This window comes from Mustela lutreola, chromosome 11 (assembly GCF_030435805.1).
Source record: "Mustela lutreola isolate mMusLut2 chromosome 11, mMusLut2.pri, whole genome shotgun sequence".
NCBI classification, from domain to species: Eukaryota; Metazoa; Chordata; class Mammalia; order Carnivora; family Mustelidae; genus Mustela; species Mustela lutreola.
In genome coordinates, this window is record NC_081300.1 from 61,125,183 (window position 1) to 61,138,581 (window position 13,399).

The 13,399-nt window shown below is 36.7% G+C and overlaps 1 protein-coding gene across 5 annotated transcripts in view; it reads left to right on the forward strand.

The window, feature by feature from the left end:
• CEP192 (centrosomal protein 192) overlaps positions 1 to 13,399 on the forward strand; it is a 126,251-nt gene that overhangs the window by 48,717 nt on the left and 64,135 nt on the right. For all 5 annotated transcript variants that reach the window (XM_059140952.1, XM_059140950.1, XM_059140951.1 and 2 more), the window contains 6 exons: positions 60 to 420; positions 829 to 972; positions 7,259 to 7,323; positions 7,752 to 7,961; positions 10,233 to 10,359; positions 11,804 to 11,922. In XM_059140952.1, coding sequence (XP_058996935.1) covers positions 60 to 420; positions 829 to 972; positions 7,259 to 7,323; positions 7,752 to 7,961; positions 10,233 to 10,359; positions 11,804 to 11,922 — 1,026 coding nt within the window. The remainder of the gene's footprint in view (positions 1 to 59; positions 421 to 828; positions 973 to 7,258; positions 7,324 to 7,751; positions 7,962 to 10,232; positions 10,360 to 11,803; positions 11,923 to 13,399) is intronic.

Below are 13,399 nucleotides of genomic sequence, written 5' to 3' on the forward strand. Positions count from 1 at the left end.
GTTTTAGAATAAATTATGAAAAACAAAACTAATGGCTACTCTGTTATACATTTTTAAAGGAAAGTGAAAGAGAAGAAATTCCTGTGAAGACTATCCAGGCTCCTAATGTGAAACTTAACCCTGTCTATTTTCATGACACAAATACCAGTAAAGGTGATTTTGATTTAATGGACCCTTTGAAGCTGGAGGCCAGGTCTCTTCATCAAGATAAGCATTTGGGATCTGATTCAGAAACAGTTTTGCCTGTGGATAAATGTTTAGACACTGAAACTCCTGAAGTGTCCATTCAAAAATATGTGGACGTAGCATCTTTGAAGTCTATTAATGACAATGAAATTAATTACACTGATAGTCTTCGGTCACCAACTAGTGAAAGGCGAACATGTGAATATTACAAGTCTGTTGAAAAGAGCAAAGAGCGTAAGTAGTTTTTTAAAAAAAATAAAAGTTAAGAAATGTATAAAATGTTTATACATTTTGAATAGAATATGTTTTCAAGTGGAACTTGCCTAATCTTTTGTATTAGAATTTTGTTTCTTATGGATTAGAAATTGTATATTTATTCACAGATCTAGTGGAAGTATACTACTCTAAGTCTCAGTTTTTCCTTTTGCCACTGGTTCTCCATTACAGATCTTTTCTGGGTTAAGGCTGGCTTATCCACCATAAGAGAATTTTTCTTTTGTGGAAATGGATTTTCTTTTTTCTAACTAGTTTTGGGCAGATTGCAATACTGTTGATATCTAAGATAAGTCAACAAAGTAAAATTGTTTAGAATATTACATCATTTTATTTCATATGTGATTGGATATTTTTGGAATTTTTTAGAAACAGATCTACCACAAAATGTTGTCTATCAGAACGAAGAGGGCAGATGGGTCACTGACCTTGCATATTATACATCTTTTAATAAAGAACAAATTTTAAATATGTCTCTAACTGACGAGATGAATGAAGACTTCAGATCTGGTTGTAAGTGTATTGATAACCACTTTATTGTACCATTTTCATTGTTTTTCATGGTATTCTGAGATTACTCTATATATAGATTAGCCATATCAAATCGTTTTTGGACTATACATTTGAGCCTTGAGCAATATGGGGATTAAGGGGCACCAACTCCCTGCATATTTCAAATCTGTATATAGCTTTTGACTTCCCAAAATCTTAATTACTTACAGCCTACTGTTTACCAGAAGCCTTAAGCAGTAACATAAACAATTAACACCTGTTTTACATGTTACATGCATTATATACTGTATTCTTATAGTAGGGTGAGCTAGAGGAAGAAAAAGTTAAAATCATAAGGGAGAGAATACATTCATAGCACTATACTATATTGATCAAAGAAAAAAAAAAATCTTTGTTAAGTGGACCTGTGTGGATTCAAACCCATGTTGTTCAAGGGTCAGCTGTAATACTGAGCTTATCAGTAGTTTTTATAGGAACAAAGTCTTGAATTAGCCAGTGCTAATCATTATAGAATGAGCTGAGCCTTTTCCTTAAACAAGGACAGTGAGTCAGACTATCATTCTTTCACATTAGTTTAAAACTTCCATCTTGCAGAGTTGGAAGGGACCTCAAGCTGTACATTTTCACTTTTAAAATTCTGTCCTGAACAAAAGAAATATCCTCTGAAAAATGAGCAATTACAAAGTCCTATCCATTTTGGTGTTAAACTTAAGAAATGTGGAAATGATGGGAGAAAAGTGACGGAAAACATAAATCTCAAAGAATGAGAGCATTAGGAATATCAGCTAGGTTTGTTGATTATCTCTGACTGTGAAAGGAAAAACCAGTTTAAGTCTGCAGAACAAATTACATTTTGAGCCTTAGTCTGTGGAGGTGTTGTGCCACTGAGGCCTCCAGCCCCTGAGCATCTGTAAACCTGCGATAAAGAAAGGCATTCAGTGGCCTGTCAAGCCTAGTCGTATTTTTAATAGTCTCAGAACATACCTCAGGAAGAAGTCATTCTGACTACTGCTTGTCCTGAGCTCCTCCTAACCATGTAATGATGTGGAAGATAGAGACACATAAGGTATTTTTCCATGTCCATCAGCTAAAGGGGGAAAAGATAAGAATAAAACAGTAATTAGCAGCATAAGAGACACAAACCAAATGGTTTTGGGAATTTAGAGGAAAAATAACTTTTGCATGAATGGGTGACGGATTTCACGTAGGAGGTAGTAGCTTTTGAGGTAAGAGTTTCAAAAGGCAAATGCTTCAGGGCATGAGAAATTCCAAATGGATAGAAAACCCAATTAAAGAGAATCAAATGAGGAAGTCTGGGTGTGTTTTGAGAGTGGTAAATAGTCCAATGTAGCTAGCATTTATGACAAGGTATGGGAAGAGGAGAGTAGTAAGAGATGAAGAGGTGAAGCTGGAGAGGTAGAGTAGGGCCAAGTAAAGTAGAGTTGAGCTTTGACTGCCGTGTCTGAGTTGAGGCTTGTGTGATAAGCAATAGGGAGCCACTGCAGACTTCAGTGTCCAACTTCCTTTGTGAGTTGTCTTCTGGCAGCAATGGTCAGTTGACTGGGAAATTTCTCAGGATGTTGGAGAAATCTAGGTGTCACAGTGAGAATGAAAAGCAAGTAGAGATTGAAAGACTTGGAAATAAAATGGTTAGGATTTGGTGACTGGATTTCAGTAGAGAGAGAGGCAAGAAAAGATTGAGGTTTGTGGTTGGAGTTACTTGAGAAAATGGAAGTACCATGAACTGAGGTGGGAAAATCAGAAGAAACTGTAGAATTTTGAATGATTATAATTTGAGGTGGGAAGTGTGAGCCAGAAACTGGAAATTAAGTTACAGTTCGAGCTTGCTCAACAATATCTTGATTTAGAAAGAACAAGAGGGTACAGACTGGACAGTGGATAGCGATTGTATCACTTAAAAGTCAGTGGTCATGGAATTTTCATGTGTAACTGGTGGGAGTATAAAGTGATAGAACCATTTGGGAAATTTGTCTAACAGGAGCTTTTGAAGGTAAACTTTATGAACTTCATACTTTAGGGCCCCCAGTAATTCTACACCAGAGTATATACCCAATGTATAGAGGTACTCTTCACCAAAAGACTAAAGTATTTATAGCAGCACTATATGATTAACTCCAAATTAGAAACTCCCAGATTCTCATTAATGATACAATGGATGGTGTTTATTCACACATTGGAATGCTATGTAGCAATGGAAATGAATGCTGTGTAGCTACTTGTAGCAGCGGGGATGAATTTCACAAGCATATTGAATGAAATAATGCAAAATAAGAGTACATGCTATATAAATCTCTCTGTATATATTTCAAAATGTACCCTGCTCTCTGAAGTAAGAAGTAAGGATACTGGTTACCCTCTGATGGGAATGTAGTAACTGGAAGGAAGCTTGATTGGCCTTTTGGGGGTGCTAGCAATGTTATCTCTCTTGACCTAGGGTGTTAATCTGGCCACACAAATGTGTTCATTGAATTGTACACATAAATACTTTTCATATATAGATATATACACACACACACACACACACATATATATATATATATATATATTATGCTTTGGTCAGCAATTTTTAAAAATTAGTGGTCAGACTGAGAAATATATTTGCATTCCTGTTATGGGTTAAAGGCCTGTTTTCCTAATGTATAAAGTGTTCTAATAAATAGTAAGAAAAAGACCAGCTTCTCAGTGTAGAATTAAGCAGAAGATATAAACAGACAAATTAGAGAAAAGGAAATGAAAATGGTTGTTAAATGTTCAAAAAAAGTTAATGGAATTTATTCATGGAAAGAAACTACTCCACGATACTATTTTTCCATTATTTTTTTGGCAGTGATCCAGTAGTTTGGTAATAAAACTATATTGGCAAGAGTGTGAGGGAAAAGGTACTGTAGTATTTATGTAATATTTATGTAGGTAGGGAAGTATTAAAGCATCTGGCAAAATTATAAATGTATATACCCTGTAACCAAGGGGTTCTGCTGGGCATTTATTCTTCAGATATGCTTGCAGAAATGGTATGTGAATACATATTGTTTATAATAACAAAAGATTGGAAGCAATATGGTTGTACAAAATAGGGAACTAATTAAATAAGGTGCATCTATATAAGGAAAATACATTGTGGTCATTAAAAAAATGGAAAGAGGCTCTTTAGGTACTAATGTGGAATAATCACTGAAATAGTTTAAATTCTAAGACATAGAAACGCACATAAAATATTTTGACATTTGTGTAAAAAGGTGGAAGGGAGAAGGACACACATGTATTCATAAATACATATGGTGGCCAAGATTTTTTTGAAAGTGAAAGAAATGGATTGCAAGGAATCCCCAATTACTGAACTCAGAAATCAAATAGATTCAAATCGTGATATCAGGGGTACTTTATATATTGGTTGCTTTTGGAGATGTGGGATGTAGGGTCAGGGATAAGGGGGAGACTTTTCAGTGCCATATTCCCTTTTATGTCTTTGGTTAACTTCTAAAAATTCTTTGTTGAAGCATAACATGTATATGGGTACCATTGCATTTTGAATTATGTGGGTGTGTTGCTATTCACGGAAAACTAAAATAGATAAAAGAAGTTTAATGAAACCATCCTTGTGATCAGGGAATGAACAAAGGCCAGGTTGGAAAGGATGAGTGGTGAAGAAATGGGGAAAATGATTATGGAATACTGTGGGGAAAAGTGTGATGGAAGGAAAGAAAGGATGAACTAGGTTAAGGGAAATCAGCATCAGGGGAGCATAAATGCAGGGGAAGCATTTTTATAGGAAAGGGGAAGGGAATTTTTAAAACATAAGAAGAGATAATTCAGAAGAGGAAGGTTGGACCAAAGTGTAATTTCATAATGTCAAAGTCATTCAAAATGAAAATTTATCTACTTAATAAACTTTATTCAGAAAATAAGAGATATGGCACCCTCTGCTCCATTTCTGCTCTGCCCCCTCTCTGACAGCTCCATGCATCTGAGTCACTGTATCACTTGTGCTTATGGCCTAGGATTAAAACTGGCTGGAGGGCTGGGGTATATGGCCTGCTTCAAAATTTAACAGTGGAAGCATTCAGGAGATATTTGAAAGGACTATTTTATATTTGGCAAAAAAGTGGGTATAGATTCTTATAAAAAATGAAGTTCTTTTTTCTCGTAATTGCTGACTGATTTTCTGGTGAGCATACAGAGTAGCAATATTACTGTAGATTTTTCTTGAATGGAAGAATCTGTTAAAGTTTGGAGAAGAAAGTACTTCAGAATCTAACAAATATCAGTTGGAACTGTTTAGTTAATGATTTGAGAAACATTTGATTTTTTTAAAAGATTTTATTTATTTATTTGAGAGAGGGGTGGGGAGAGTATAAACAGAGAGTGAGAAACAGACTCCCTGGTGAGCAGAGAGCCTGATGTGGGGCTCGATCCCAGGACCCTGAGATCATGATGCAGCCAAAGGCAGCTGCTTAAGCAACTAAGCCACCCATGCACCACAGAAAAACACTCGATATTTAATGCAGTGAAGTAAATGAAGTCTTTCTGGGTTATCTTCTTAGTGGTCTGATTTCCTACTTCCCCTCCCTTGGCTTTTAGAGATGGTTGGTTGATGTTTTCACATTTTAGGGCAGTGGCTTTTAACTCTTTGAGTCATGGGCATCACAGAGAATCCTCATAGAAAAGTCTTTACGTGAAAGATTGTATCTCTAATGTGATTTGAGAGTTTCATTGTTCTCCTGATGCCTATTCATAGGTTAAGAATATGTTTACATAAGAAATGATGGGTTCACAAAGTAAAGAACCCCCACTATCTGGGATGCCTGGGTGGCTCAGTCAGTTAAGCCACTGCCTTCGGCTCGGGTAGTGATCCCAGGGTCCTGGGATCAAGTCCTGCATGGAACTACTGGCACAGCAGGGAGCCTGCCCATCTCTCCGCCTCTGCCTGCCACTCTGCCTGCTTGTGTGCATGCGCACTCTCTCTCTGATAAATAAATCTTTACCAAAAAAAAAAAAAAAAAAAAAAATCCCCACTATCCCATCAAGTAAGGACCTGAGCTATCTCTGGTGTTCTTTTTTTCCTGATTGGAAATAGTCTATTTCTTAAGATTTTTATTATTTTATTTGACAGACAGAGATTACAAGTAGGCAGAGAGGCAGGCAGAGAGAGAGGAGGAAGCAGGCTCCCCGCTGAGCAGAGAGCCTGATGTGGTGCTCAATCCCAGGACCCTGGGATCATGACCTGAGCCGATGGCAGAGGCTTTAACCCACTGAGCCACCCAGGCGCCCTGGAAATAAGTCTATTTCTATTCTCATTATGTTTCTCAGGATGTTAATGTTGAACTGTAAGGGTTTCCAAAAAGCAGTTTGGATCTGATTAGCTCCTAATGAGCTAATGAGAGAGGGGGATACCTCTTGTTTGGGCCATGGTAGACTGTCTCTTCTGGGTTGCATACAGCTTCCTGTTTCAGCCAGTCTCCCAAAGTACCAAGCACAGACCCAGAGTGGGTAGCAGGTAGGCGGAGAGCCTGCAGACTGTCTGATTAGTCAAATGTTTAAAATTCTTTTCTCTTTCAATGACTTGAGCAGGATCATGTGCTTTCTAGTTTGCCACTATCCCATCACTCCCTGCCATGTCACACCTGGACCTTTATGCTCATCCACTTCTGGCCTCTGAGGCATTTTAGTTTGTGGATTTGACTTAGAGATTTAAGGTGTCCAGGCCCGTTCATTTCCCTAAGGTAAACTGAGTTGCTCAGTAGGGACTTTGAGGGCAGAATTTGGATGACCGCTTGTTTTAGTTTGTCCAGCCTTTGGGGTTTGCTGGGATGTGGGGCTGTGAGACAGTCCTGAGCAAACAGGTGGTTGGGCATCCCAGCAGACCTCTTCACTACAAGTTTATAGGGTGACTTCCTGTTGTGCTGTTTCCAGATAAAATTTCACAGGTATTCCTGGAGTACTTTAAGTCAGTTGTGCCAAAATCTTCAAAAGCTAAAATTAAAGTGCATCTTTTACAAATAAGCTTACATTGTAAGGGCCCTTTAGCAAGTTAGGACAAGTTAGTAACTGATAAAATCATTAACAGTGGAGTGTTCATTACTAAAAGTTTAAGAACCAGAGACTTAACATACTTAAAATAGATACATCAGTTATATGATGAAAGCTTTCATATACTTTTCTCAGTTATTTCTTTACTGTTTCATTTTCCTAACTAAGTTTTCAATATCTGCTAGTTTTTAATTAGGCATTAGTATAATTTAATTATATAAACTAATTCTTTTTTAAGCTGAAGCCCTGGATTTGATTGACCAAGATGAAGAAGAATTTAATAAAGAGCATCAATTTATGCAGGTTCGTATTTTATTGGGATTAACCAAAGTTCAAAATTTTACCTATATTCTTTCTGGATAGATACATAGTTTGTATAGAATTATATCTTGCTTTCTCATGTTTACACAATTTCTTTTTTAGTCATGCTCTCAATTATTAATTAAAAATAACTGCATACTAAATAAGTTCAGTTTACTTAGACTCACCTTAATAGGCTTTAAAGATCTTACCATAGTTTTTAACCATGTTTTAAAATGAAGTAATGCTATTTAAACAAATTGAATATATTGATTACCTTATTATTAGCTATTTAAGCTTGATTTTGTCCTGATGTTTTTAAAATGAAGATGTTTAAATTTTCTTAGTTAAATTTTCTTATTTTTGCATATTAGAAGAACAGAAGGAAGCCTTGATGGGGAAGTAAAATGAAACAATAACTTTCTCCCTAGGAAGAAAATATAGATGCCCAGAACACTTCAGCTGCACTAGGGGATACATCTTGGGGAACTTCAATTAATTATAATTTGTTAAGGAAATCACTTAGCACATCAGATTTGGACAAAGATGATGCCAGTTATTTACGCCTATCTTTAGGAGAGTTCTTTGCTCAAAGATCTGAAGCTCTTGGTTGCCTTGGTGGTGGTTACAATGTGAAAAGAGTAAGTATGATATGTGCTGAAAATGGTTGAATTAATTCACCAGCCCTTATATTTTGAATGTTATGATGATATTAACTATAGCATAGTATCTTTACAGCCGGGACAGAATAGGCATATGATAGAATTGTGGTAGACAGCTCGGGTTTTATAGTCGGTCAGACCCTGACTCCAGTCCTGGTTCTATCTTTTAACTCCTTCTGTGACATGGAGCAATTTATTTAACTCATCTGTGCCTTAATTTTCCAGTTTTTAAAATGGAGTGCTATTTTATAGGGTTTCATAAGAATTAAGTGTGATGGGACACATAAAGCACTTAGCACTAACACTAACTTGCAGCAGGTGTTCAATACCTGTTAGTTGATATTGCTATTGTTATATCATTGGTTGATGGGAAGAATTTGAAGATTGATTTTTTTTTAAATTTTTACCTGAAAACATGTTTTGGAATATAGGAAAGTTTTGGTTTAATAAGCTGTAATACATGTAAAAATTTGAAAATGTAAGCAATAATAGTAAGTTCTATGAAGAATGGGGGAGACAAACCATGAGAAACTGTGGACTCTGAGAAACAAACTGAGGGTTTTGGAGGGGAGGAGGATGGGAGGTTGGGTGAGCCTGTGGTGGGAATTACGGAGGGCACGTATTGCAGGGAGCAGTGCGTGTGGTGCCTAAACAATGCATTTTGGAACATGGGGTGAAAAAAAAGAAGTTGCTTTAGCTGCGGTGGTCAGGGCGACCACCTCTGAGGAGATGGCATTGAACTGGGACCTAAATGATGGGAAGGAGGAGGCTGCCAAAAGATCTGGAGGCAGAGTGCTCTCAGGAAAGGGCAATCATCTATGTGGAGGCTTGGAAAGCAGGCCAGGGGAGCTGATGTAAATGGGGGAAGGGAGAGAGGGTAGGATGGTTCAGTGGTAGAAAAATACCAGGACCAGATCATGAGGGGTCATTGTAGGACTTGGGTTCATCTGAAATTAATTGGGAAGAAATGCTTGGAGGCAGGAAGCAGCTTTGTCGTGGTGCCGGCGCCATCTCCAAGTGTGACATGATGCTACTGTATAAGGAACCTGGGTGGAGAGGGGCAAGAGGAATAGCAACAGGCAGAGGGTTCATACTTGGGAAGAGATGTGAAGGCCGGTGTCTAGAATTATAGTATAGACCCAGAAAAATCAAGGATTCAAGATTCCTTTCAGAGGTCGAGTCAAAAGGCTTGATAAATTCTTTATAGGAGAGTTGGGTTATTGGAGGGAGTGGTATTAAAACTGGATTTTACTAAATATAACTTGAAATAATAGCCATGGTGTTAGAACTCAAAGTCCAGATACAGGACTTAAATTTGATTTGAACTGGTACCTGCATTTGGTATCTTCAGTTACTTTGACTGGCCTACCTGATTGCACCTCAAAGCAGTGTTAAAGAGGAGTGATGATGTTGGGGTTCGCTGACACATCCCATCCCTATACATTCCTGTCTGCGCAGTGAATTAAAAAATGAAAATAAGTGCTTTGGAGAGACAGATTTTTTGTTTTAATTTGACGTTATAAGAGAAGTTGAAGATTAAATGAAATCCTTACTGAACAAACAAAGCACTGGATCGTGGAAAAATACATCTATCATTTAGAATTTCTGTTTTGGTTTAAATTATGAAATGTTACTTGCATTCAAGTTACTGGATCAAGGGAAAAAATTCCCAGGTGAAGCTCAATTGAAAATTGAGTGCATTTAATGAATTTACATTTCAGGTCTGACATGTCAAAGTTGTATAAGAAAGACAAGTGGGAATTCCCTGCTCCTTAGCCCTTTCTTCCAGGTGCTAGGAACATACCTAATCTTCCCCCCACCCCCAACTAATCTTAATGCAGATTTTTGTGGATGTATTGTATAAAATAAATACCCTTATACTTACAAGTTTTAAGAAGGCAGGACATTCTATCTTTTATCTCATTGATATATCACACTGATTATAAACAGTGACTGACACAGCAGCTACTCCATAATAATTCCTGAAGGAATGAAATGTCTTTCCTGGGTGGTTTGAATTTGGATTTTTTAGTAAAAGCAGCATATCTGACAGTATTAGTTTGATGATTGAATATGGCAGTAAGTAAATAAAACTAGACTTTTAAAATTTATCTCTAGTTGAGTTTAAATGAAAAGAACAATTATTTTGTTGAAGTAATTTAGCTAGGTTACCAATAGTAAAATAAAATAGTCTAGAATTTCTCAGAGCAGTTAAAAATTCAGGAAATAACTCACATGTTTATTTTGTAGCCATCATTTGGTTATTTTATTAGATCACCAGAGAAGAGAGAACCTGTTGCTCTCATAAGAAAATCTGATGTATCAGGAAGTAATTTGGAAAAAGAAATGGCTCATCTTAAGCATGATATATTTTCAGGTAATGGATTAAATGAAGGAGTTTTTAGTAACCTTTTTTTAAACTATAAGTTAGTGGTTCTGTGATCGTATTAATGAGTGAAAATGTATATGTTGTTTTGAATTTTTTCAGTATTTGTTACAGATTCTATTCTTATATAACCCATATTGCCTTTTTTAGTCAAAAGTGGAAACAAGTCAACCAAAACCCACCTAAATCCTTTTGTAAAAAACAAAGTAAATGAAATACATCTTTTGTTTAATGGGTTAGTTCAAATGGGTTAGTTAATTTTGGTCTATTCAACTACTGAGTTGATGAACTTAATTAGACTTTTGGTTAAAATGATATTTTGAGATTTGGACCATAGTAGTCTAAGTATGACAAGTATCTATGATAAATATTTTTTGTAAAGATTTATTTATTTATCTTAGGAGGTGGTGGGATAGAGGGAGAGAGAGAATCTCCAACAGACTCCCTGCTGAGTGTGGAACCTGATGCGGGGCTTGAGCTCATGACCCTGAGATCTTGACCTGAGCCAAAATCAAGAGTTGGATGCTTAACGAAATGAACCATCCAAGCACCCCTCCATGATAAATATTTAAAATCAGACTTTCTCAGTAATAACATACAATTACTGAACAGCTACTTTTTGTTAGTACAGTGCCTGGTGCTACGTATATAAAATTGTACAAGATTTGCTCCAGTCCTTAAAGAGCTTATATCTAGGGGCGCCTGGGTGGCTCAGTGGGTTAAGCCGCTGCCTTCGGCTTAGGTCATGATCCCAGAGTCCTGGGATCGAGCCCCACGTCAGGCTCTCTGCTCGGCGGGGAGCCTGCTTCCTCCCCTCTCTCTCTGCCTGCCTCTCTGTCTGCTTGTGATCTCTGTCTGTCAAATAAATAAATAAAATCTTAAAAAAAAAAAAAAGAGCCTATATCCAGTGGAGGAGTTGGGATGAAGAGATTAGATATAAAATTAGTTGATTTTCTATTATTGTAAAGAGGGCTCATTTTAATTTTTATTCATTTTTAGAGCAAGTGTGTGCATGAGCAGCAGGGGAGGGGCAGAGAGAGATAGAGGGAGAGAGAGAGAATCTCAGGCAGGGTCCACACTCAGTGGAGAGCCTGACATTGGACTTGATCTCACAACCCTGAGACCATGACTTGAGCTGAAACCAAGAGTCAGATGCTCAACCAGCTGAGCCACCTAGTGTCCCAAGAAGTTCTCATTTTTGAATTCAGCTTATTGTATATTTGTGAAATGTTTAAAGCTGAAAATATTAAGTGAGTTTGTCAGTACTTGAAAGGGAGAGATTAAAATCCACAATCTAAAGTTGAAACTTGGCAAACTCAAATTGAGGTCCAAAGACTTCCTTGGCAGTTAGTCACGCTGAGTGGTCCTTATCCCACAGATTGTTTCTGTGAGGTAGTCTATAGATGTAAGTTGAATTATTGTTTATTTTCTACAGGAGACTTAAAAGCACAGCTAAGTGAAGGATCAGTTACACTTCAGGCTGAAGAACTGGAGAGTATTTCACAAGTGGATGAAAGTGATGTGACATTAACTGCCTCTAACAGCAAAACAGAGGTATCTTGAGCTTTCCATAGAGAAAAACTGAAACTGCATTGTCATAGTTCTTGTATAAGATCAACATAAGGTCACATGTGAAAAATATATACAGTATAATATTTGTTGGGTTTTTTTGGATTCAGTTTTGTTATAAATGTCCTTTGAATTTTCATAAATATTTTAGTCCATGTATAATAAATATGCATGCCAAGTACATATGTACATACTAAACATAATAAGGATACATAAATTTATTTATAAAACAACCTTACAGTCAGTGAATTACCACAGCTTACCCATGCATACCCCTAGGTCGAGAAAGAACATCAGTAGTAGCTCAGAAACCACTTTTTTTTTCTCCTCCTGAGCACTTCTCCTTCTATGTGCTATTAATTTTCCCTGCTTTTGAACTTTATTTATAAGAAATCATGTACCATGTATTCTTTTTCTTAGATTTATTTTTCACTTGTGTTTGCTAGATGCACCTCTTAAGTATAAGAAGAAGCTCATTTTTATTACTATATGTAGTATTCTATTATATGAATACCCTGCATTAAGCCCATTAGACATGTCCTTTGGACATTTGGGGTCTTATGTCAATATGACACTGTGGCTTTGTAAGTCTTGTTACCTTATTTTTCTTGTAAAGTATCTTGACTATTCTTGGCCATTTGCATTTCCATATATATTTTAAAATCACTTTGCCACCTTCAGCAAACCAACCGGTAGTACTGTTGGGCTTTTAACTGGTGTTCCATTTAATCTGTCAAACAGTCAGCTTGACACCTTTATAATTCTGAATCTTACAATTCATGAAAATTTTATACCTTCCACTTAGGTTTTAATTTTTCTCTGTATTTTATGATTGTTTTGTGGGCGTGCAGAGATGACTGTGCATCATTTGGATTTCTTTCTAACTTGTTGAAACAGTGTTTTAATACTGCCTTGCTTAGCTTCACTCTTCCTTTTTTTGGCTAAACAGAAATACATGTTTTTTCAAATACTCAACTTACATGTAGTGACCATGCTCAATTTACTATTAACTCTAATAATTACTCGTATTTTCTATATATGCAGTTTTATCTTCTGAGAACAATAGTTTTGTTCCTTTCTGATTTTGATACCTTCAATTTCTTTGACTGGCCTACCTGATTATACTTCAGAGCAGTGTTGAAGAAGAAGTAATGATGTTGGGGTTTCCTGACAGGGCAGGAAAGCTCTTCAGTATTTTATTTTTAAATTGGATGTGTGCTACTATGTGGTCGACTAATCTTCTACAAATCTTGAAAAAGACAGTCTCTTCAATAAACGGTGTTGGGAAAACTGGACAGCAACACGGAGAAGAATGAAACTGGACCACTTTGTTACACCATACACAAAAATAAATTCAAGATGGATGAAAGACCTAAAGGTGAGATAGGAAACCATCAAAGTCCTAGAGGAGAACATAGGCAAGAACATCTCCGACCTTAGCCGTAGCAACTTCTCACTAGAT